The following is a 25,495-nucleotide window of genomic DNA, read 5'->3' on the forward strand; positions in this document are numbered from 1 at the left end:
TAATTGACTACAAAAGTAGTGATAATAAAAAGGGAAGCACTTTCACAATAGAAACGGGTACCATGGCACCCGTTTGCCTTGCAGCATTCAACTACGACAACAATAAAAAGCTTTTATAGTACAAAACAGAAAAACCCAATAAGAGGTCGTATATAAGCTCAAGTATAGATTCATAACACTCTGTCACAGAACATTGGGCAATCTATCTAAAGAAACTGCAATGGATATTAATCATAGGTTGATGCCGAAACGCAAATATAACAATGATAATAGAATAATCCATAATGTGCCACCACGTCTTCATATAATATCTCATAAATACTTGTTAACTTGAAAACATAACATAATGCAATGCAACTGAACAAATAAGGGACCAAAAGGTCCAAATTTTGTTTTCTGATTCTAGTGTGTTGTTCCTTTTCTTCTTTTGATTTCCCGCAATATATTGACACAAACCTCTAAATCCTTTGTTTATAGATACACAAATGAGAAACTGCAACTTTCTCAGAACAGGGCAAAATGCGTGCCTCTTAGGTACTTGTACTAGCAAAATTGATTAAATACAAACAGAAGAAAAATGAATTATTGAAGATAATAACCGCCCTACAGGCTCCTACATTTTGCTGTTTTGCATCAGTGGTATTTTCAGGACATTATAAAAATTACAGAAAACACATTATACAGTATCTATTGAAGTACCTGTCAACTGCCTTGCATATGGAGGAGGAAGATTTAGATCCAATCAAGGATAGCACTGTAACTACATGATTATGCAGGTGCAGAATTTGCTCTACCACATTTTTACTTGTCACGTAACTCTCTCTTTGGAAGTAAATCAGACCTCCTAAACCATAATCTGAACCTTAAACCTAAAAAACCATGGAAAAGTCATCACATTACATACACACACATACACGTGTTACATCACTTAATGTTTTATAGATCACGTAACAATGCTCTGGAAAATTAACCACCGATACTTTTCTATGATGACAGTTAATTTCCAATTGAAAATGAGACTACCAATCCTACTACTTGCCACATCGACAGTTAATTCGAACTACCCATTTTTCTATTCATACCACCTCTTCTATATTATCACTTCCGAGATTCAATTTCCACAAGATATAAAATCACTTCTAGAAATTAAAATCCATAATTTATTTGCAGATGACTTCTGGAATTTAATTTTCGGTATATATCAAATATACTTCTGAAAATTAAATTCTGAAAAAACAAAAAGAATATCACAGATTGAACTGAAAATTGACCAAGATGGAATAAAGATTACCAATGGGATTTCTGGAGAAGAACTTTAACACCTCATCAATGATTATAACCTGTATCAGAAAGCAAAGGATTAAAAGACACATGGAGCAAACGCAGCCTTGGGAGAGATCCCCAATAATCAAAATTGACAATTAGCTTTTGGGGGGACAAAAACAGATTTGCCAACACTCCATTGATATTAGAGCAATTAGTGGAATTCTTTGATGTGATGTATTACTGATTTTCACTTACTCTTGTTATCAAACAAAAATGGAGACATTTGTAATTTAGAAGAATAAAATTCAGTAGTTCAAAAACTTTATTTTTCTTCCCCAAAATGAAACTTTTAAATTTTAAGAATTGTTCATATTAGGATTGTTAAAAGATACAAGTTATTTTTTCATACATTATAATAAAAGGGAAAGAAAAAGCAGACATCAAGCCAAAAATAGTCTAATAAAAAAAATCCAATTAAGATTTGCTGCCAATTTTTTGGTTACTAATCATGCCTGACAATTTATTTTTGTGCAGTGACATGCTCAATACACAGTCAATCAGTATGTACCGACTCTCTACAAAGTCACAGGTTGAGTGGATCAACTGTAATTAAATGTTACTAATAGCATCCCCAAACTTTCCATAGAAGAAGAAAGTCACCTGACCAGTGTTGCTAGCTTTCAGCAAACAATCATATTTAGGTCATTTCTCATACACTGTTCTAAGTTACAAACATTTTGTTCCAAAATTCTGGACATGTTAGACCAGATATAATAATGCTTGTTTAAAGAAATTAACTCATAAATATTGGCACAGGGACAAGACAAGGGCTGGGGGACAGCTGGACAGGGGCCTGTTAAGAAATATGAAGAAAACTACTTACAGGTAATGAAAGATAGAAGACAACCATCCAGTCAGTCCAAGATAATGGTGTTACCTGTCAAGGCAAATGGTAATTAAAAAAAAATGATTACTTATTATGAACAGGATAAATTGGCAGAGTTGTCATTTCAACAAATAAAAATGGACTGCTGCTTTAGAAGGGCACTTACAGAGAAAAGAACTGAAAGTGGCCGAACATATAAAATTAGTATGTGAAGAAGCATAGTTAAGAATATAGAAGCAACAAGCCACAAGTTACTCCAGGGAGGGATGACCCTGAAACAGACAAAACAATATTTCACATCATTACTTAAAAAATTGTTCCAGCAAAAGTTGCTCTTTCAATTCTCAATTATAAATCAACAAAAGGAGACACAATTCCTATTATTTGTGAATTGTGCTACATATATGTAAATATGCCAAAATCCCTCTTTTCCTCCCTTTCGTTAAAAAAGGAAAACAAGGTTCTTATTATGAATTTGTTTTTCAGATTCAATAACAACTGATGCTTCTCTAGCAAGTTCAACTCTTTTCTCCATAATTACAACAAAGATATAAACAGTGGCATTTGGTTTGCTTCAAGCCTGAATGCAATTCAAACTGACCCTTCATGGTTCGTAATTTTCGAAGGCAAGAAAACCTACATAATCTCATGGAACCCAACTAGATTGGCCCTGGTAAGAGAATTTCAAAAACAACACAACCCTACCCAGACATGATATGTTATGTCAGAAAACATAAAATTAATACACGATAGAAGCAGTGACAGATTATCAGGAGGTTCACTTGTATACAGAATAAAAACAGAATGATCAGTTCCTCAACCAAAGCAAAGTGCAGACACTGACAAATACAATGACAGTAAGACACAAGAAGAAGAAACATAGTGACAAATATAAACAGCAGAGGTGCAGAGATGATACAGGTTGGACATGATACAGAAAAGAGGACCCTGTGTTAAAAAAAATCTAAAGTGATTTGGAGAAACAGCATCTTTTACAAGGCACCAAAGCCAAACAAAGATATATCCAAGCCAAAGCATGAATCCAAGATCTTTCTAAAGCTCAAAGAGTGAGAAAAAAAGGGCTGACACTGCTGGGACACCAATCTGATAATTTCAAGGTACCCTAATGGATCTATGTCCACCTGTATGGCAGCAGCCTTTGTAGTACTATCTGTGCTTCCTTGATAAAAGCAGAATAAAGCAGAATAACCAAATATAAAGCTTTGTTCCTAACAAGATTTATATACCAGGATAAAGTTCATCAAATGCAACATCATCAATGCAGCTGTAAATTCTATCAGATGTGACCTCAAAAACCGCAAATACCACTAAGAACCACTGTTTAAACACATTACTCTGTTTTTTGGGTTAATCATTAATGTAGACTACAACATAGGCAGAACCATATAAGGAACTGCCATGACTGCAATACCAAACAAGGGTGGATCACAACACCAGGCTTAATTGAGTGTTCTCAGTCAACTATTGCTTCAGTGATGAGGTTAAAAAAAATTAAAATCAATCTCATACTTTATAAAATAGAGAGGATTTACTTTCTTCACAAGTGCAATTCCTGTCAGATATACTACCAAGTAGGCAGAGTAATATCAGGAACTGCAATACCAAACAAGGGTGGAATCACTTTCTCAATTAACTGTTTCTTCAGTAAATAGATTAAAAATATACTAAAATCCATTTCAAATAATTGAGCTCTAAAAGAGAGAGGTTCCTCTTTCCTTACAAGTGCAATTCCTGTCAGATCATCCAAGATCCAGCGAGTTTTGCACTTGATATTCACCAGGCAGATCAACATCACACACAAAACACAGAAGTTGAGATATAAAGGTTATATCAAATCAGTGAGGTCTGATATGCTGATGGGTGAAAGCACATGGAAGATTTTGTTTAAAATTGACGTTGGGATACCCTCTCATTAATGTGCAATAATTGTGTAGTTCCTTAAACTTGAAATGAAGTTAAATTAAATTGTACAAAAGTACTTACAAAAGAGATTGATTTTCACTAAGATTGTTCAAAGCATTGAACATTTCAACAACGACAAGCACAGTCATTGATACAGTAGATGGATGTCGATCATCAAATATGCTGCATGGATAAGTTGTGTTCCTGGTTGGACAAGTGTCAAAATTCATCTGGAAGAAGAAAATAAGTCAAACTTAGAATCCTTGAAATATATTTATTAATTTTAGGAAAAATGAACAATGATTACCAAATTAGGCACATCCAAATTCAATTATTGCCAAAAAAATATTAGCAACAAAAAATATTTTCCTGGCTTGAAGGAGCAAAAACCAACAAAACAAATCCCATGATGACAATGTAGAATGTGTTATCATCAAGAGTAATGCTGTTTCAACACCAGGTTATACAAATTAAAAGCAGTTATGCTAGTTATATAAGGTGTCTGGTATAGACACCAAAACAAGGTGTTAAAATAACATTACTCTTTCAAAATTCATAGTAAATACTGTAATTGGGTGGCAATGGTAATTTTCAATTCCATTCTATTAATGAAATAAGTGATTCTCAATTTCAAGGGTGTCCATTAACTCTTACCAGTAATTATGTTAATGGCTTTTCATTTGATCTTATGTTTGTTTCAAGGAGTTTCCAATTCTGATAAGCAAAGAGATACAGGCTTGCTAGTTGCTTCATTTGTTTTCTTTTAGATCTTTTTTATATTTTTTACCTTGAATTTTTTAGAAGGCAATTTTATTATTTTATTTTTTGTTGTCTCATGTTTCATCTGTGTTGTGGGATGGCTTATCCTTCACGTAGTTATACATGCTTATCTCTCTAAAATTTCTTTTCCTATAAAAAATTACATGTGGAAAGAAGTAAAAGTGTGATTGAAGTTCAATCAACAGTAGCCATTTTACTTGTATCTATTCTGTAGCACTTTCTGCTTACTCAATTGTTTCCTGAACACAATTGTCAAAGTTCAAAATCTTTTTGTTTCTAAAATTGATGTTTTCATAATAGAAAGTTAATTCCATATAGCAGTTTCTTGTAGCATCACATTTCCTCAGATTTTATCAACTATCGAGAAAATACTCAGTATATTTTACACACTGAGCATCTAACATGTTGGCACAAAGGCACACACCGCAAACAAGGACATGATAACATCTTACCAATTCTGCATATGGTAGTTTAGGGCCACTGTCAGAATAAACAAACCACCAAATAAAACCAGCAACAGTGGCAAGGCCAACATAAGCTGCATCAAACACAAGAGATAAACATCATAGAACTACACAGACAAAAGAAGCAAGATGAAAATTATTAAGACCATGTATCCGTGTTCCAAAAATTCTTGGGAGAATAAATAACTAGTTCTTGCTATATATGGTTGAAACATATATAATTACATACATGTCTTGGTTTAGTGAATCATATTAATATAGTCACTAAGAACATTATATCTTTACAAGACATGCTTTTCTTCTCTCTCAACATTGTAGCTAGATCCTAAAGGAAGGTAAAACTGGTGCATGGTGAATCCAATGGAAAAAAAACTTTTGGTGGTTCACCGTATTTCCACTTGGGACCGCTACCCTTCTGTCCATGTCATTTGTGAGAAGAAATTAGAGCCCTTCGACATTGGGAGGTGTAGACTCTCAAAATTTTGCAGTGTATGTTTTTTGTTCTGTGACTTGTAGAGTTCTTTTCTCATTCTTCCCAATAAAGATACCATGTTTCTATCAATTGATATCAAAGCTTGTCCTCAGAGTATGGGCGCATCTTGAAGTTGATCAAAGAGGCATTTGTAGTCAGCAAAATTAGAGAATCAAGAAAGAATACAGGGAGATGCCAACATTTGGAGGAAAAAGGCCTATTGATAGCTAATTAATGTGGAGCAGGACTGAGGCCATAGGTACTCCATGAATAAAAGATATCGAGGGTTAGAAAAACTATGTGAGAATGTGCTTTTGTTTTGTTGATTTTTGTGGAGAAGACCATTTAAGTGCATCATGGGGGGACTTCATGAAGGCAATGCTCAAGATGTTTCAATTTGAATATGATCTAGATTATTTTTATTGGTTGGGAATGAGGAACAAAAATTTTGAGTGCAAGAAAGCATAAAAGATGAAAAGCAGAATGAATGGTTGAAGATCAAGAACCTGAATTGCAGTAACGAAATAGAAATATATCTGACGAAAGCAAAAGCAGATGCACAATCAAAATTGTTGGCATTAGAGAACAAGGATGAAAACTCGTCGAAATTACAAGAAGAGCAAAGAAATTTCACAGAACATAGATTTGGTGCAAAAGATCGAAAAATAATATCAGCATGAAGTGGCTAGAGCCACAAATGGGTGCCTTACAACAACTCCATAATAGAAGAGCAGTTGGTGAGAGGAAGAAAATAAGGATAGAATTGGGATTACAGAAGATGGGTCAATCTTTTGCCAAATGGACCAATCCAAATCTTTGAAGTGGATTCTCTCCCAACAACATTATTGGACGTTGCCCAAGAAGCTTTGATCCAATTTTCTAAAACAAGGAAGGATTAAATGGTACTTTCACCAACTCACAAATCTGGTGGCAACATGCGGGTCTTGAGGATACTTGGTGGGTGGAATTTACAGGATGCCTTTGCACGCAACATTTCTTCTGGATTATTCTACCAACCATGCTCGGGTTGAGTTCATGCACTTCACGCTAGATTCCACCAAGCAATCAACCCTCTAGGGATTTTCTTGCTGTTATTCCTTTTTGATAAATTCAATTCTAAGTGTGACCATTGCTGCCATTTAGGCCATACAATTGACAAGTGTTAGACTATACATAGCCACCCTACGTACCCTACCAATGTTGCCTAACCTTCTCCACCAGCCACGCATAAATCTACAACTCTAGCAACCGGTGCACATTCTTTAGAGTGGTTTGAGAAACCTGGAGCCTGCTAGTTCCATGACCACCTCTCTTGTGCACACTGATAATTATGGTGCATCCAATAACATCTCTGATTCTCTGTAACAAGAACCTTTTCTTCAAAATTTCCCAACCAAGTTATCACCTACAGACTACAGTCACTTTATCAAATGGTTTCTAACATAATCATGAGGGATTGACATTATTCATCTCTTGTCTGGGTAAAACTGGCATGTGTCACTAACATTATATAAAAACATAAAAAGCAAATTTATTCCAAAATAGTGAAAGAATGAAAGAAGCAAAAAAGAGAGATCAGGTTGAGCTTTTGTGGTTACCTCCAATTACCAAATAACGAAAGAAGAGCCAACCTGTGACAACTGCTTCATTCACCTGTACAGTCAAAATGAAATAAAACTGACATACTAATAAGGCGATTGAAAATACACACACACACACACACATATTTAATAACAGGCATTATTAATGATAAAAGCCACTTTTAGTAAATTACAATGTGTTTGCACCAATGATTTTGGCCCTTCTGTTTGAACTTCAAAAGTGGTAATTTTATGACGCACCTTTTTTCAAAAGTTTAAAAAGAAACCACTATTTTTAGCTTATGAAAAGAAATACAATTTTTTAAGTTTTTGCTTTTTTTTGTTTATGAAAAATTTATGTAACTACTGTAATTTATTTTAAACATATCTTTTAATTAAAAATCGCTTTTTTTTTAAAAGGAAACAAACAAAAGTCCCAATTTATGACACACTGCATTAAGCAGATAGTTACAACTGTAATATGCACATGTAAATTGAGCATTTTTAGATTCTATTACACAATTGTCAGTTATTACTGACATTCCCAAAAATAGCATATGTTAGATTTCTTATATAAACTGCAATCTCCAGTCAGAGACTTCAGTCTGCAAAATAAACAAGTTTTCTCTGTAATACTCCCCTCAATTTTTCATCTCTTTCTCACCCTGCAAAATGCAATCTCTATCACAGTATCAAGAGCTTTTTCGCAATTCTTGCCACAATGTCTTATGACGTGTTAGAACTAGCATGCATGAGGTCCTTGTTTGGCAATAGCAGGGCCCATTTTGAGAGGGATGGCTAAATATAATTTTGAGGAGAACCAAATTGTTTGGAAGTTTTCAAAAGTGGAAACATTATGGGTAGACAGAGCCCATTCCACTACATACTCGAGGCAAATTTTCAACCCCCCTGGAAGGAGGTTTGCAATGGAATGGATAAAAATAAAATACTTTTTTTTTTCTTTATACTTATTTATTCTTTCATGTGAGGATTACTTTATGAACATGTAATCAACAGAAAATGCTTCCCACCCTATTCCACCATAAACAATTCTACTCCATTCTCCCAAACACACTATATGAATATGTTTTTGAAGAAGTTGGCCAAAGTTTCCAAGTCAAAAATGTACATGGAATTCAATGTATGATCTTGATTCTTGATTTTTTTAATCAAATAAAAGTCTACCAATGAACTGTTAGTACAATACCTTTCGAGGCTTAGCCTTCATCACATCAGAGTCTTGCTTATTGAAGCCAATAGCAGTGGCAGGCAACCCGTCAGTAACTAAATTGACCCAAAGCAACTGGACCTGGTAGAAGTTAGGGGAAATAAAAAGAAAAATTATAAGCAATAAGTATTCACTGAAACAAAACAAAAAAAATCATTTTTGTGCAATTATCACTGAATAAAGAGACACACTATCTACCGTCCTCATATGATACTACCACATTAATGGCCATGTATGTACCCGCTACAAGCCAGTGTCAAGTGTCATAGAAGACATAATTAAAAAAGAATCCAGAAAATTTTTCAGGTTTGAAGCATGTATGTATGCAGCATGAGAAAGAATCAACTTTGTAAGATCATCAACCAAAAAAATCATATAACTCCTTTTAATCACTTCTTTTATGAAATCAGTTCACTACTCACAGGGGCCAGGGTGTCAGGTATTCCAAGCACAGCAGCCACAAATATACAGACTACTTCCCCAATATTGGAAGAGATCATGTATCTGATAAACTGTTTTGTATTATTGTATATAGCCCTACCCTCTGCCACAGCCTACAGAGAAATAAATAGATGAGTTGCATTTGGGAAATTTCTTCTCAGTTCAGGAGGAAAGTAAAATAATAAATATAATGAGAAGGGAGACAAATCTGCGCAGATCAATTGATATATATGCTATCATACCGCGACAATTGAGGCAAAGTTGTCATCAGCCAGCACCATGTCTGAAGCACTCTGTAAACAAAGAAGGGGAGAAAAGCACCAGACTCAGGATTATTAAATAGACAAGGGAAAAGGGGGGACAGTGCAGATTATGACACCTTAGCAACAGCTGTCCCTGAACCCATAGCAATTCCTATATCTGCTTTCTTCAGTGCAGGTGCATCATTAACTCCATCACCCGTCATTGCAACCTAAATCACAAACATTGCAAATTTCCACAAATTTGAAAGATTTTGTTAAATGAAAGACATAATGTCCACAATTATAAGGATACAATAAACTATGAAATAGAGGGTTTAGAGTAGTTAATAGCACTATAGCACACCTAAGGGCAGCTGCTTTGCATCATGGCTTCTGGCCACTAATGATTTCTATGAAGCACGAACTCTTATACGAGGCACTAAAGTCAAGTCCAATACAGCTAACTTCCAACATACAGGACAGCAGCATATATATATATATATATATATAAAATAGGTGAAACCATCAACCTTTTGATCCCAAAATCATTGTAACAGGAGCACAAATACTATAACAGCAATAATAATAACACTGTCCTTTTAAGTCTCCAACCATATGGAAGAGTTAGCTCAAAATCTGAGCAGTGGCAGCCAACAAAAAGTACTTTTAATCTGACACCAAATGTACTGAGTCTGATGTGTATTGAGTAGGTATGAGGGAGGTGTTGAAAGCATGTCTGGCTCTCTAACACATAATTGTGGACACCAATCGTGGCTATTGCAGCACCTAATAATTGGGTCTCCTTTGTCATGTACATGTACAACACCTATCATTTTATGAATATTATCCTTTTTGTATCAGAAGCATCTAGGATATGAAATAATCTCTCTTCAGAAAACCCAGCCCCAACTTTGTTTCAACTTATGGCATAACTTGTTTTGTGGCAAAACCTGGCCAGTCTACAGTAACTAGGCAGTTTCCCAAGCCAGCATACTTGTTTCACACTCTGTAGTGCCCTTCATCCCTCTGTCAGCACTTCACACATGCCTCTCTGATCAAGCATTTTGTTGCATTTTCTGGCAGCTCAATGAATTTCTAGTCAGGCCTGTCACCATTCCAGCCTCACAGTATTGCCAGCATTTGTTCAAGTCTAAAGCACTGATTTGGTACTGTAATTTTTTTATTTGTCATGTAACTCTTGTTACCGATTAGATATGCCTTCAATTAAAGATGATTGTCTTTAAGCTACTAGTTCTTATTATTAATGATGAATATGTCTTAAATTTTGAATACTTTTTGTCTTTGAGCATTTGTGTGTCCATTATCAATTATTTATACTGTATATTCCATCTTTCACATAGAAAGATCCAATATATATGTGGTTTGGCTGTTCTGCACCATTATATGCAGTTGACGACTATAGGTGTAAGAATAGTGGGAGAGTTACAGCAGAAGGTATAATCTATTAAATTTGGGCTTTAAGCCTAACTCAATTTCAAAAGTTAATTTGTAAGGTGAAGATTGCTTTAGCCTTTATAATTTCTTATTTAGCATATCTATGATATGAGACTTCAACATATTCCTTCACATTCAAGGTAGGTAGCACTAGAAAAGCTGCAGGATCAGGTAAGTTGCATTGGGAAGTCTACAGGGCTAGGTTAACTGTACTGGAAAAATCCCTGAGGCCAGATTTTTCTATTAGGTCAAGAGTGAGCCAATATCGATCTATGATAGACTTTGATAACATGTTGAATTTGAGTTTTAAGTCTAACTCAACCCCAAAAGCTAACTTATAAAGTAAATATTATTTTAACCTTAATAAACTTTTATTTAACAATATCTATGATCGACGTAGAACTTCAACATAATCCTTATAAACCAGCATGGAAAAATGTGCTATATGACAAACTACATTCAGATGAACAAAAAAGTTATGTAAGAAATATAAGAACTTGGGAATTATAGAGGATACAAAAACAAACCCTCTCCAGGGAAAAATCATTACTAATTAGTAATTAAAATTAATGTTGTGATCAAGGAAGGAATCTTACCACTTCATTCTGGTGCTGTAATGCTTCAACCAGCATCCTTTTATGAGAAGGCTCAACCCTAACACACAAAGTAAAGACATGCAACTCTTACAATGGATTCTTGATGTGGAGAAGGTTGAACAAAGACAGCAATCGTTCTTTTATTCAAGCAATCATCTAATGCAAAAAGAATTTTAGGGCATAGCTATAACCAATATACCTAGTAAAAAGTGCCATACGTTGCAATGCGATAGTTTGTTGCAATGCAGGAAGTTCTTCAAACTCGGAAGCAGTGTAAGAATGTTCAGCAAAATCTATCAAGTGATCAAAAGCACCTATCTTGCGGCAAAGTGACTCAGCAGTGGACTGATTCAATACAGGTAATTTTAGACAAGACATGGAATGTTGAAAGGGGAAAAAGAACAATCAAGTGTGCAGTAGTTTAAGAACCTTGTTATCCCCAGTGACAACTATCACACGTATTCCAGCAGTCATACATGAAAGCATTGCATTTCTTACTTCATCTCTTGGTGGATCCAGCATCCCAACCTACATATGGGAGAAGCAAACCAAAATCGGATTACATTAACAGCACCATTCAGTGGAAAAGTAAGCTAATTAAAGCACATTAAAAATTAAAATTAGTGTAAGAAGGCTAGATTTTGTTGTAACTTGAAAACACTATTTTAAGCATGTATTATAATTGAAAAGAAAGCATACCAACCCAATAAATGTAAGATCTTTCTCATCATCAAAGGACAAGGTCTGTTGAGCTGAGGGCATCCATTTCAGGGCCAAAGCTAGGCATCTTAATGTTTCTTTTCCTGCAAAACTGGCCAACAAACTACATGTTAACAGCACAAAAAAGGGTGTTCAACTTCATACAAGAGTTTAAAACTGAAAATGGATAGAGAACAACTGAAGACATATTACTTGAATCCAGAACAGAATTTTTAGAGATGTAATATAAACATTGTACTAAGAATTTAAATCGCCAAATTGACACAAGGGAAGCATCATCTTGATAGGTAATATTAAGACATGAACAAGTGTGTAAAGCCAAGGTTCTTTATGCTTCCTCTACTCTAATCAAATTACCCCAATTATATAAAAACTTCAGATAACAAAAAGGTCCTCTCAGTTTTGTATGTTCTATTTGATTTTTATTGTAAGGATATAATCTATTTCTCTGTTCCATTATTCCATTCCATACAACATAACATCCAAGCTTTTTCCTCTTAAGTGAAGTCAGCTACATGGATCAAGTGATGCCATAATGTTTTGTCAAAAATCATGTCTGTAGGCAAATTCCCTTTCTATTGTTTTGCATATATATATATATATATATATATATATATATATATATATTTATATTTATATTTATTTATTTATTTTTTTGGTTTCCCTCTGCTTCTAGGTAGTGGGCTGTGGGCTACCTCCATCTAAACTATTTTCCTTACAAGGACTTCTGCATGTCTTCTCCACACATGCCCAAACCACCTAAGCTGAAATTCTACCACCTTTTCTACAGTGGTGCTACACCAACTTTTACCTTAGTGCTTTCAGTCCTAATCCCATCTTATTAGTATGTCCACTCATCCAACAGAACCCTTTCATTTTTATTACATTTGAGTTTCTTCTTGGCGTTTTACAGCCCAACATTCAAATCCATACAACATTGCAGGTCTTATAGCTGTGCAATGATATTTTCTTTCAAATTTGAGCGGAATGAATTTCTATTTCTCTGTTCAATGTTAGAATTAAATTTTTATGCGCAAAATAGGACACACTATGACAACTGTAATAAATCAAATGGATCTCATTTTTTTTCATTTAAACTAAACTAGTCCTCCCATTATCTCCCTAAAAGATACCATACTTCTCATTGGAGGCCACGATGACCGCCTTACCACTTAACATCAAATTGCAGGATTCTTTTCATTGAAGACATTTTGGTCAAAGGTGCCAGTGACTTTAAGTGCATGGCAGTGGCACAACACTATTAAACCTAGACTTGACAGTGAACCAAAAAGTTTCCTATTCAGGTTAAGCCAGTTCAACTGGTTAGGTCAGACTGTCAAGTTAGATGATGTGATAATTACATTAAAACAAATTTTATAAACGACAAAAAAATTATTTCCTAAAAAAATAGTAATATTAATAAATAATTCAAAAACTTATAGTTTAAATATGTTTGTGTCGGTAAATCTTGCTCACAAACATAGATAGTGAGAATGGTTTTGCTTAAAATTAATCTTAACCATATGTTTTCATTGTATGATCAAGATTAGCTCCTCTTGTACAAAAATTGCAGTTGGGTTGAGGGCAGCAGATGGTCAGCAACTGGGAAAATCATCAATGAACACTAGATGGTTCATAATTACATAAACTGGTATGCAAGAGATAAAATTCTTAAGTATATAATTTTATTTTTTATTATTATCTTCCAAAGATTAGCAGCCTGCAGGCTTTTCAGTTTTTCACAATATTTTGCCTGTTTTAAATTAAGAACAAAACGGAAAAAATCTAAATAAAAAATTAAAGAATATGTATACGCGGATAAAATTATAAATGAAGAAGACAAAACCTGTGGAATCTTGAGTCCAACCCTGCTCGAATATCAGCAGTAAGTGGCACACTGGAACCATCATCGTTGCACAGAATGGTTGTACATCTAGAGATTATACTTTCTGGAGCACCCTTAGAAAATAAAACATGCAGCTGATTCCGGCTACAAAGCACACTCATCATTTTCCGATCTCGAGAAAATTCCAAAACATCTATCTGCAAAGCATCAAGATCAAAGTGTGAAAAATATACACTCCCTAATACTTGCAAAATAACAGATATTGCCTCTGGTACAAAATATAAGACTTTTTTTAAGTTTATTCTGATCCTTTTTATAAGATCCTTCACAAGTTATTTCTTAGTTCTTACATATTTTTTTACAAAAATACCCCTAATGGAGACAAAGTAATTAAGTATAAAAAGATAATAAAACAATGTCCCAACTCCCAATAATTGGTAGTTTTGGAAAAATTATCCAAATTGTTGATAAACCTATTGTATTTAATGAAGTTAATTACATTTCTTAATTTTTGTAAATTAATTAAAAGGGTCTTATATTTAGGATCAGATGTAGTAGTAGATATATCCAATAAATTTTATCTGTTGGGCTAAGTGGCTGTTCAACCTTGTTGATGAGATTACTTCAACTTATTTTAGCTAAGTTTGTTTTCTATTGTGTCCAAGTTAGTTGTACCTCTCTCGATTCCTTGTGTATTAACTTATAAATTTTTATCAGCATTTATTTGTTTCCATGTTCCTTTTTTTTTTTATGGAGAACTATCTTGTATAATAGTGAATTAGTGATATTCAGAACAATAAGAAAGGACGGAGGACTATTTTAAAATCCTACTGCAATTGTTCAATATCCTAGTTTTCTGAAATATGTTAACAGACAAATATAAATGGAAAATGAAAGTAAGAAACTTGCTGAAGTTCACCTTTCTGAATTGTTCCTCCCAATAATGGTTACAGTAAGAAGCACGTTCATGCTTACTCAACATATTCAAGGCTGATGGCATAGAATTAAAACCAGGGAGACCAACCTAAAAGTAAGGAATGATCGAGAAGTATACTTAAGTAACGAAGGAGCTTCACCCATAGGAGACCCAAGGAAAGGTACAAAATACAGACCTTTTCTGCCAAGACACGTAGTGCCACTTCAGTTGACTCACCAATTTTTTCATAATTCCCTTTATCAGGATTATACTGCAGGGTTGATTCATTGCAAAGGGCAGAACACATTGCCATGTGAAGAAGACAAGGCAATTGTGCAGGAAAGTCAAGCTGCAAAACAATCAAATGCCATTGTTTTAACTCTAAACAAAGTGGTATATACCTATGCATCACTCATTATATTAGCTCTGTTACAGTATCCATAATAAGTTTAGGTATAGAAGATAAACATCACAAAAAACCATAAACACAACATCCGTGCAGCACTAAATATCCTCAGATTCATGGATATTCTTTTTGAGATGAAGTTAAGGTTCCCTTCAGTTGACCCTATCTCTCCCTATATTAGTTAACTACTTAGCTCTAAATTGATGTGCGTTTTGCTAGTGCATGAATGCAAAAACATGAAAAATAACAGGATAGTACCTGCATCCCTGTACTGTCAAATATTATTCCTTCGGGTGCATAAGTTGTTCCACTGACACTGTATTCAGAAACAACAGCACTACGCTTTGCAGATTCCACTACACATACCTGTGCACATGAAAGCATAGAACTGTGGTTATGGAAATTCCTAAAAAATATTCATCTATAAGTGACCAGGAAAAAAGTGAAAACGAAAAATATTCCCTAAACATGTTATAGCATTAACAAGCAGGGCGATGCACATATTAAAATTTTGTATCACTCTGAATCTCAACACAAATAATATGTGTGCAGATTCCTCCATGTGCAGCAGTTGGTATCAGAGCCAACTGAAATAAGAGACAGGACCCAAAAATCAACATCACAGGCGGACACTTTAAATAGTTTGAAAGTCTAGAGAAAGAAGAAAACAGCTTAGGAGTGCAGAAATTAAGTGGTATTTAGACCCTCAAAAATTTAGAAGCATATTTGCTTTTTACAAGAAAGGGCTTTATAAATTCCAGGCAGACACTTAAAATTTTTAAATCAAGAAAAAGGTAGCAATGAGGTTATTATTGATTCAAAATGTTCGATGCATAAAACTACGGAAAGTAGTATCAATAAGTTAGTCAGTACATAGACCAATGAGGATAGCACAATCTGACGGTACACTTGCGCAATAGATAAATTCACATAAAACAAACAAATGAGTAAACTTTAATTTTAACATTTCAATGTCAAGCAGAACTCACCTTTGCAACTGACATCATGTTGGTAGTTAGAGTCCCAGTTTTGTCACTGCAAATTACAGTGGTGCAGCCCAAGGTCTCAACCGATGGCAAAGAGCGAACAATGGCATTCAATTTAGCCATACGCTTTGTGCCAAGAGCCAAACACCTATATAAAAGAAAAGTAATCAATACAAGGAAAATGAAATTACTCAAGAAAACCAAGTAATTCCGCTTAAATAGGTTTGTATAGCACAACAGTAACAGTTGAATGACTAAGATCATTTGACTTCTACTTAGTGTGATATGAAGTGTAAAGCACACAGCCTTTCTAAGCAAGTTCTCTGTAAAAATATGATGTGGAAATGAGCAGCTTTGCTCCACTGATGTTTTTCTGTTTTTTTTTTTTCCAAATATTAAGGAGGATTCTTTGTCCTCCAAACTCATTAGATTTTTTCTTTTGCTATAAAGAATTTCTTCTTTTGTAAAAAAAATAATAATAATAAAATTCATTAGAGCAAACTTAGTAAAAGTGCTCAGAATAGCTCAATACACTGATACAGTATTGTCTACAATAAAATCAAGATATGAACACAATTAATTAAATTACTGAACAACAAGTAGGTACAGATCAAGACAAATTCTCTGAGGTTAAAGATAGTTCTGTCACACAAATGTGGTCAATAATGTAATAAATGATTATGGTTGAAATTTGAGCTTAATAGGAACTCCAAATCTCAGCTCACAGAAAAATAAATTACCTCGAGATAGGGCTTATGAAATGTGTTGCCTTATTATTTGTTTCATTTCACATCATTGACTTCTTTCACAAATAAATGAGCAAAAAACCATACATTGGACATTTCCAAAAATTAACCATCTTAGGATACTTAAATACAAAATAAATTTTAGATTCAATAGGAATGAATGCATGGCCAAAATTTCTATAGCTCTATATTTTATATATATCAAAATTATGATATCAGATAGATATCACAGCTTCCAGGGAAACAACAAAGAAAAAGTCCTGAACTCACGTTGTAACAACTGCAGGGAGCCCTTCCGGAATTGCAGCAACTGCCAAAGCAACTGCAATCTAGCAGGAAAATGATCAGAAGTTAAAAGATTTTCATGTTAATGAGACAATATAAAATATTTTATAAAAGAGACAATAAACATAACTAAACACCAACCCCAAAAAGAGATTAAGCACAACAATTCATGCAAAACAAAACAAAACAATACAAGAGGGCATGAGGCCTGTGAAACTTAAAGAACATAATACAAGAGTAAATAGAAATTTTGATACAGATCACAGTACAGCAAATGAAACTACCAAAAATTAAATAATAGAAAGGAACTCTTTTGAAAACAAACCTTAAAATAATGAATAGCACCTCGCAAGAAACCACCATGAGAAGGGTCACGAAAATGACCAATATTTACAATCCATACTAATACACAAATCCCTGCTATAACCTGTAACACAAATAAAGGAACCACCATCATAATTTGAAAACAAATGAGACAAGTGGCTTCACAGTTAAAAACTTAACCAATAAAAAGAATTATCGCATAAATGTTCTTTTAATATATATTTTTTTTGGAAGCATGTTAGTTCCTAGGTGGACAAATGAGGTTCCCCAAAAGGATGAGTCTCACTATAATCAATTATAATTCTTTGCTCAGCTTCAAATGAGCTTTCTCATTAAAAGCCAACAGTAGGTAAAAAAAGGCAAAGTGGTGTTATCAAAGACACTATAAACCTAATCCTTTCCAACTCCCAATTCCCAATTGTTCAGAAGGAACTGTTTATACCAACTAAATTTGCCAGGCTCACAAAACAAAAATTCAATAACAGCTCTGTACCTTATATAATCAAATATTCCAAAACAATGCAATATTCACCAAAGAGGAACCCATATATTTGAAATACAATAAGATCAGACAACTAGCAATCACCTTGGCCAAAAAGGTACCAAACTCATCCAGCTTCTTTTTCAATGGTGTCACCTCCTGCAACCAATCATTTGAAAAAAATGTAAGCACTTCAGTTGTGAGTCTAACAGTCCAAAGAAGCATTTCCTTTCCATGTATCAGGGAAGGACACAAATACACAAGAATCGCATATTAAAGCATATTGACCAATTAAACAATGTCCCTGGCTTTTTAATACAATTGCCATAACAGTAATCTGAAGGTGACAGCTTTTTTCTTTCTTACTCAATATATCTACCTGTCAGACAGCTAAATGGCTACCTGCACCAAGATGATGTTTAATCATGTAAATTCTTACATTGCTATTTCAACAGAATTTTTCAGTAAGGCTCTTTTGAAGCCAAAATAGTACACCATTAGTCTATCAAACTTTGTTGGGTTTCATTTGAACTACCAATATTTCAACCAACAAAACTAATGGGTGGCATAGAAATGGCATCCTCAAGGATGCAATTATCACCCAAGATATCTACCCTTAAATTCATTGTGCAGCACAATGAGATTATATACATTTTCTAGAAATTGGAAAATTGAGCACCACTTCACCATGTTAAGTAATTACATTTCCAGTTTCCATTTCAAAATAATTGCTGAATTATGGCCCACGATTGTAATTGATCACCAGGGAAACAACCATATTGATACGACTGTTTTATTCCTATCTTGGATGTGTATAAAGGAGAAAAATATTACATAGAATCATACTATTCCAATATCTCTTGATGCCCTCAATGGAAATCAATTAAGATTTGAAATGTTATCTAAATTCAAGCTAAAAAAATGGCATGATGTAAAGATATAACAGTAAAAGCATCAAGATGAGCAAATTTGAATGCTTACATCCTCTGTTCGCAACATTGAATCCCGTATGCTGCCCATGGCAGTGTTAGGACCAACTCCCACCACAACAGCTCTTGCCCTACCAGCAACCATAACTGTTCCCTAACAGTCAAAATAAACTTTTATATAGAAAATATAAGAGTATATGGGAAACAAACAATCTCAAAAGGCACGAGGCTTCCCAAACTACAAGAAACAGTGCCTTTATTCATGTCTATTTGAATATTCAGAGCCAGGCTTGTATTAAAATAAAAGTTGCACCAATGAAGTACAGCATGCTTTTAATGGATGGCATAGTTTTGAAACAAACACATCACATTGACCAACATCCTTTAAAAGGCATATAGATTTTAATGACCAACATATGAATATAATAATTATTACAGGTATATAAGTTTCACTTATTAAAACTATAGTTGTTAAAAGAATAATAATTAAAAGTCATGTGAATGTGTAGTCCTGCATGTTAGTAGGCACGTGTATCAATTTTAAGCAACATCCAATAATCCCAAATATTGTAGACATTGAAACAATTCAATCAGCACCAAGTGAGAACAAATGCTACAGATCATTGCGGGTCAGAATCAAATTGCATCTCTTCAAATATTAAGTTCAGTAACTTAAATGAACCCATCTTTGTCAAGTGATCATCAGGCTTCAACGAATAAAACTAAAAGCTAAAATGTTCAATTAAAAGCTAAATTGGTGCAGTGAAACAACTCTTTATCTTTTTGGTGATTAAGAAAATTTATTAACAAATAAGTAAATACCAAACCAATTTTTCTACATTAACAAGGCATTTTTCTATATAATTACAAATTGCAATGAAAATATCCAAACCATTATTAATCTTAAAAAAAATTGTTGAAGCTTATCAGCTACTGTGGTTGAACAAAGGATGTAACCCTCATACCGAAAACAGAATATTTGTTTTGTCTTGGTATACAGCATTAATTGCCGTGGTAGTTTTAAGCTCTTTCTCCACAGAGCTACTCTCACCTACAATCAGTAAAAAGAAATTGATTACATATTAAACCAGTGAGATTGTCTTACAATAGATACAGCTAATGTACAAGTATTCAATGTTCAAAAATAATTGAATAATTGATACAACCATGCACATATGTAGGAGTGAAAACAAGGTAGAACATGCAAAGCTTTGCCTTAAATAGACCCAACCTGTTCCCCAAATACAAGGTGTGAGCTTGACTTAGTTACCTAACAAAGGCCTCTTAGAAAGTATGGTCAAGTCTAGGTCTATTTTGAAGACCTACTTTGCAATAGGCCTTTAACTAGGCCAAAAGGCCTGGAGTTTTAAATAGTCCAAGTAGTAGTGGTAGTGGTTATAACATTTTATTTAACTAAATAAGCCAGCTCATCCAGACTAAAAGATCTTTTCAACTAACAAGGATTTTTAGAAAAATATTGGCAATACTTGTTTAATATACAGGCCTGGCCAACCAAGCCAGTGGTAAGTTCCTAACAAACCATCTAGCCTATTCCTACCTACACACAGATGTACTGAAATATAATTTGCATTCAAAAGCAAGTACGAGAGAGAGAGAGAGAGAGAGAGTATTTCTAACTTATTTTTTTCAAAACAGTGGTTCACATAAAAAACGAAATTCATAGTTACCCACTAGTATTGCCAAAGTCAAATATAATGACTCAATAATTTAGATACTATGTAGAAAAGGAAAGTGTCAAGGGGTTTACTATAGTAGTGAAGATATCCAAACTGACAAGCTAAAATTATTGATTTGTCATCAAGGATAATATCCAATACTACTAACAATAATAAGAACAAATGTCACCTACAATACTTCTTATGGATTGATGGACTGAATCCAAATTAATCAAAACTATCAAATGCAGCAGTAATTACCAAACAGTTATCTAAATGTCTGCTAGTGTGAACACATGGGCGTATGTGGTGTATTCTCACAATTTTCAGACACGGGAGAAATTATTCCTAGGTGGAAACATCCAATAGTTCAATTCACAATGTAAGATTGTAAAGAAGGAATACCTGTAAGAATGGCTTGATCAACACGCACTTGATTACTTAGCATCTCAATCATCCTCATGTCAGCCGGAATTTTGCACCCCACTATTTTAATTCACAGCCAAAATAGCGTCAACTCTCAACTTTCCATAATTAAACAATCAACTAAGCTAGTTTGTTTTTAGACACTGGATAATCAGCTTACCAGAAACTTCCACAATATCCCCAGGAACAAGTTCAGCAGCAGGAAGTATGGAAAAACAACCTGCAAGGAATCAACTTCACATCAAAATTTGTACAAGTTGGAGCACAAACAAGTTTTGATGGCAAGCTTTAAGCCTTTAACCAATTCAGTAAAAATCCCCATAGTGTCATTATGGTAGCAGAAGGAACGCAATCAAAAGAATTTGAACACACAAAATCGAATAATTTTAACTACAGTTACTGGAGTATACCCAGTTGGGTTGAGGGAAGGAGGCAGAATGCAGTAAAGGGGTCTGACCCCACTGCCCACACTATCCTTGTGTGATACAACTCTATCAACAGAGCTATCTGAAGGGGACATTACAACTACATTATGTTCTTTTTTTTTCAGTTTTCCTTGTTTCCATTCTTTTTTCACTGTTTTTCATAGAGAGGAGGTCTACTCGGAATATGGAGAACAGTTCAGACGAATTTAGATGCACAACAAAAACAAATATGTTGACTAGTCATAAAGATTTGTCAATAATGGCCAATAGCCATTGAGTACAGGAAAACATGGCATGTATCTCTTGGTAATTTATTTTTAAACGAACAGATAGCAGAACTGGATCAATCTATATAAAAAAAAAAATGTTCACATTACCAAGTTTGATTCTAGCAGGATTTGCTGTGAGTAATGATTTAGAAATATCACATTATTTATTTATTTTATATAAAAGAAAAAATCATTCACAACAAAAAGAGGCTAAAAGAACAGAAAATAAGATATCCTCCTACAACCCCCCAAAAAAAAAAAATTCAAGAAAGTAAATATTGCCAATTACTCTGTAACAAATAAATCCCTCAAAAATAGCTATTAGCACAGTGGAAAAAGCTAGAACAAGCACTTTGTCCCACATAAGAGGTAACAGCGATAAATTACTCGTATAATTATTCCATCTTTTATTTATACAAAGCAAATACACCTTCTTCATTGATTGTAACTCACCTCCCCCAGCCCAAACCTACCCAAAAAGACAAGACCATGCATAAACAGCAAAATAAGTTACTACAAGTTCTTTTTGAGGTAAAAGTATATCATCAAGAACAGAAAAATTTTATGAAAACCACCATAATTTGCTAGCCATCTTACAGAAATTTGTAATAAAACAAACTTCAAAATTAAAATTATGATTAGTTAGTTATAAAAGCAACAAAGTTCTATAGTACTCCTCATGCTACAAAGAATTGGACTGGTATAGAAGTTTCTGTTTACCATTGCGCAAGACAGTTGCCACGTCAGCTTGATAGGCACGTAGCTCCTAAGATAATATAAAAAAGAAAGGAATAGATAAAAGTGAGCTCCACTTGAAACAAACAACACAAGAGAATTCGACAATCACAATGGTTTTTATGGAAAAAGCTTTCAATTTGATTAGGCATGTAGAGAATTTAACAAACAAACTAGAAACAAGAATGAGCATTAGCTTTAAATTTAGAAAAATTTATCCAAAATCAGTGAAAGTTTGATGAAATGAATCATTATCAGTGAGATTGATTGGAGCTATAAATTATCAGTGTTTTAATTTTACCTCAAGAGCATTTTCAGCATTTGTTTCTGTAATTACTCCAACTGCTGCATTTGCTGCCAATATCATCAGAATAACCTATACATATAACAAATTTCTTTTCCATCAATAAACATGTGCAGACTACAGAGAAAAAAATCAGTACAAGATAATGTTATGAATTTGATAAGCCTGATTCGATTTAACAAATAGTGTAACATCCAGTGCACTCGCTGGCTCAACAACATTATTTTACAAGGCACTTTGGCAAGTTTTCGACTCACCAAGTGTTTACAGGATACACAAGGTCATGCAGCGTCATACAAGTGAAATCCATCATAAGTTGCAAAAGAACTCATTCAGCTCAAAATCTATAACATCTATTGAATAGAGGTAGCTTTCAAAGTTTCACTTCTTTAGGTAAATTGTAAAGATATGAACTACATGAAGAAATTGATTGTAACACCAAACACAGCATACAAGAGAAAAATATATCTTACAGAAGGCTCCAAAAATGCCATCAAGCCTGTTTCTCCATTAATTAATGCCAGAATAAAAGATATTAGCGCAGCTGCAATTAGTATCCTCACAAGCAAATCATCAAACTGCTTCAAAACCAATTTCCAAAAGGGAGATCCTGCATATTTAATTTGACATGATTAAGTTAAAATAAGAACTGGTTTAATTTATTTAATTAAAAAAAAATTACAGTACAACAAAGGTAATGACATCAAAGTAGAGCTAGAACTGCGAACACCTCAATTAGCAATGATATATGAGATAAGGTTCATATCAGTTATGCAATCATTAACCATATAATACAGTAAATATAAACTTTTTCTCTCCTATAACTTGCCAAACTAGCCAAAATCCATGCACAAATATTTCCATTGATTAGGTACAATAACAAACCATTTTGGTGAAATACTGTTAGTTCAGATCAAAATTTAATCATATAATTTGTTTGTCTTGACAATGAAAACCATTGAGTTACCTGACGTTACACAAATAAACAAAATTAAAAGTAACAAGTACAAACTCCATATACTCACTTTGATCTTCAGGCAGCACTGTATAGCAAACGATACCATGCAGTAAGAAAAGAGAAAAGGGAAGTTAATAGAAGAATAAAAGAAATCATTAAACGATACTGGAGAACAAGATGCAAGAGGTAAATTTCCAGAATGCCAAGTTCAGTAGTGTGATTTTGTTATCCTGAGTGCCATCAATTACGACTAGCCTGTTACATAATACAGTAATGCAAGTTCATTTCAAGATAAAACCACATTCTTTGGTATCTCTTGTCTACCTACAGAAGACATACCGTTTTTACCATAAAGCCTGGCATGTTGTACTACCTGGAAAAGAAGCCGAGTAATTTAATTATTTGGAACATTGAAGTACTCACACTGGCAAGGAAAAAAGGTAAAAAAGAAAATTGAAGTACCTCAGCATCTGATAGACCCTTTGTTGGGTCCACTCCAAAGAAATCAAGGACCTAACCAACCAGAAAAAATAACAAAAATAACCATCGCTTTCTAGATGAATATTCTAACATAATAACTTGGTTCTAACAAGCTCCGTATGAACCGAATCGTAATGGTTGAGAGAGAGGATGATGCAGAGTTTACTATCGCAAGAGGTAAGTATGCATGTGTGAAGTTTCGTCCTCTTAAACAAAAGTAAATGTTGCCGAGAATAGTTTTCAACATTATCACGTTCAATGATAATAAAAACAAAGAATCTGAGAGCGTTAGGGATACCACATCACAGGTTGCAAAGCAGAAAACGTCGAAATTCACATTCCGATCAGCTTGCGAGTTACGAAATCCATATTTCAAATTAATACAGAATGTTTAGTTCGAGGTTTTGCTAAATGAGAACTGTGAAGTTAGAATGAGATTCGGGGTTCATGTCATGGCGGCAATGAAAATGGAGAAAAGCAATACGAAATTACCTCGGGAATAGATCTGGCAAATGCGTCCTCCATGCAGGAATGAAGGATTGGATCGGATATGAGAGCCTTGAGGCTCAGGCTTCGGATTACTTTAATTGAACAAGTTTCAGAAAGAAAGAGAAAGGGAGCATGTGCGTTTCATGCCTCACAGTTACTTCGAGTGCTCCCTTATTACTGATGCTGATTTGATTTGATATCCTCTACCTCTACAACACCTCAATTCGGCAACTCCCGGAATCATGTGGGACAGCACAGCCGTTACGATAAACCAAACGTCCAATTGGGCCTTCAGCCCAATTGTTTTGGGGGTTTACAGTAAGCTACTTTCCCTCAGCCAATAGGCAATGGGGGCTGTAAAAGACACCGCAGACTACCCCTTGGGCTCTATCACCCACAATAGTGAAATTAGATTAAACGGACCAAAAGCAATAGAGGAGATCATGGAATCAGCCTAATGATATAGTAGTGAAAAGGTCCAAAAAGCCATACCCAAAGAAAGAAACATAATCCAAATTAGGTTGACCCAAAATAACAATAATAATAAAATCTATTATACTTTTTATAATTGAAAAGTTTTGATACCTTCTCTTGCATATAGAATAATTATTACCATTAATTTTATACTAATAGATAATAAAATTAGTGACTTAGTTAATACCCTCTAATATTTAAAATAGTAGAAGAATTACAATTTTTAATCTAGTAAAAGTATAAAATATTTTATGTTTAAGTGTACAGTAACTAAAAAAATTTAATGT

At 34.1% G+C, this 25,495-nt stretch overlaps 1 protein-coding gene across 3 annotated transcripts; it reads right to left on the bottom strand.

Annotated features, from left to right (window-relative positions):
* Positions 1 to 210: 210 nt before the first annotated feature.
* LOC113865662 (calcium-transporting ATPase 3, endoplasmic reticulum-type) lies at positions 211 to 24,976 on the bottom strand. Of its 3 annotated transcripts, XR_003505003.1 has the most exons (35): positions 24,738 to 24,908; positions 24,228 to 24,278; positions 24,105 to 24,138; positions 23,833 to 23,850; positions 23,281 to 23,417; positions 22,805 to 22,879; positions 22,489 to 22,534; positions 21,235 to 21,294; positions 21,054 to 21,134; positions 19,025 to 19,119; positions 18,149 to 18,202; positions 17,564 to 17,665; positions 17,224 to 17,282; positions 16,211 to 16,355; positions 15,480 to 15,587; positions 15,012 to 15,164; positions 14,819 to 14,923; positions 13,900 to 14,096; positions 12,033 to 12,144; positions 11,763 to 11,861; positions 11,533 to 11,678; positions 11,334 to 11,391; positions 9,420 to 9,512; positions 9,283 to 9,333; positions 9,022 to 9,153; positions 8,579 to 8,680; positions 7,390 to 7,444; positions 5,308 to 5,393; positions 4,157 to 4,305; positions 3,894 to 3,938; positions 3,706 to 3,766; positions 2,319 to 2,424; positions 2,150 to 2,203; positions 1,292 to 1,340; positions 295 to 869 (listed from the first exon to the last, which is right to left on the bottom strand). XR_003505003.1 is itself a non-coding variant. In XM_027500370.1 (34 exons), the coding sequence occupies exons 1-34, from the start codon at positions 24,768 to 24,770 to the stop codon at positions 802 to 804; spliced, it is 3,006 nt and encodes a 1,001-aa protein (XP_027356171.1). In that variant the 5' UTR covers positions 24,771 to 24,976; the 3' UTR covers positions 211 to 801. The 3 variants fall into 3 exon arrangements, 2 of the variants coding, with proteins under 2 accessions (XP_027356171.1, XP_027356172.1); XM_027500370.1 differs by lacking the exons at positions 3,706 to 3,766; positions 3,894 to 3,938 and adding an exon at positions 19,938 to 20,023 and having other exon boundaries at positions 211 to 869; positions 19,025 to 19,126; positions 24,738 to 24,976; XM_027500371.1 differs by lacking the exons at positions 3,706 to 3,766; positions 3,894 to 3,938; positions 23,833 to 23,850; ... (1 more) ...; positions 24,228 to 24,278; positions 24,738 to 24,908 and adding an exon at positions 19,938 to 20,023 and having other exon boundaries at positions 280 to 869; positions 19,025 to 19,126; positions 23,261 to 23,341.
* Positions 24,977 to 25,495: the final 519 nt, after the last annotated feature.

Source organism: Abrus precatorius, unplaced genomic scaffold (assembly GCF_003935025.1).
Source record: "Abrus precatorius isolate BTA unplaced genomic scaffold, Abrus_2018 Scaffold4, whole genome shotgun sequence".
Lineage (NCBI taxonomy): Eukaryota > Viridiplantae > Streptophyta > Magnoliopsida > Fabales > Fabaceae > Abrus > Abrus precatorius.

Bases quoted from the DNA above. Each gene is read 5' to 3' on its own strand.
- LOC113865662 (XM_027500370.1), bottom strand. From the start codon at position 24,770: ATGGAGGACGCATTTGCCAGATCTATTCCCGAG. The intron at 9,513-11,333 runs GTAAGATTCCTT...TTTGTGATTTAG, and splicing joins TACAGCACCAGAATGAAGTG to GTTGCAATGACGGGTGATGG. The intron at 5,394-7,389 runs GTAACCACAAAA...TGTTTGATGCAG, and splicing joins TCGTTATTTGGTAATTGGAG to CTTATGTTGGCCTTGCCACT.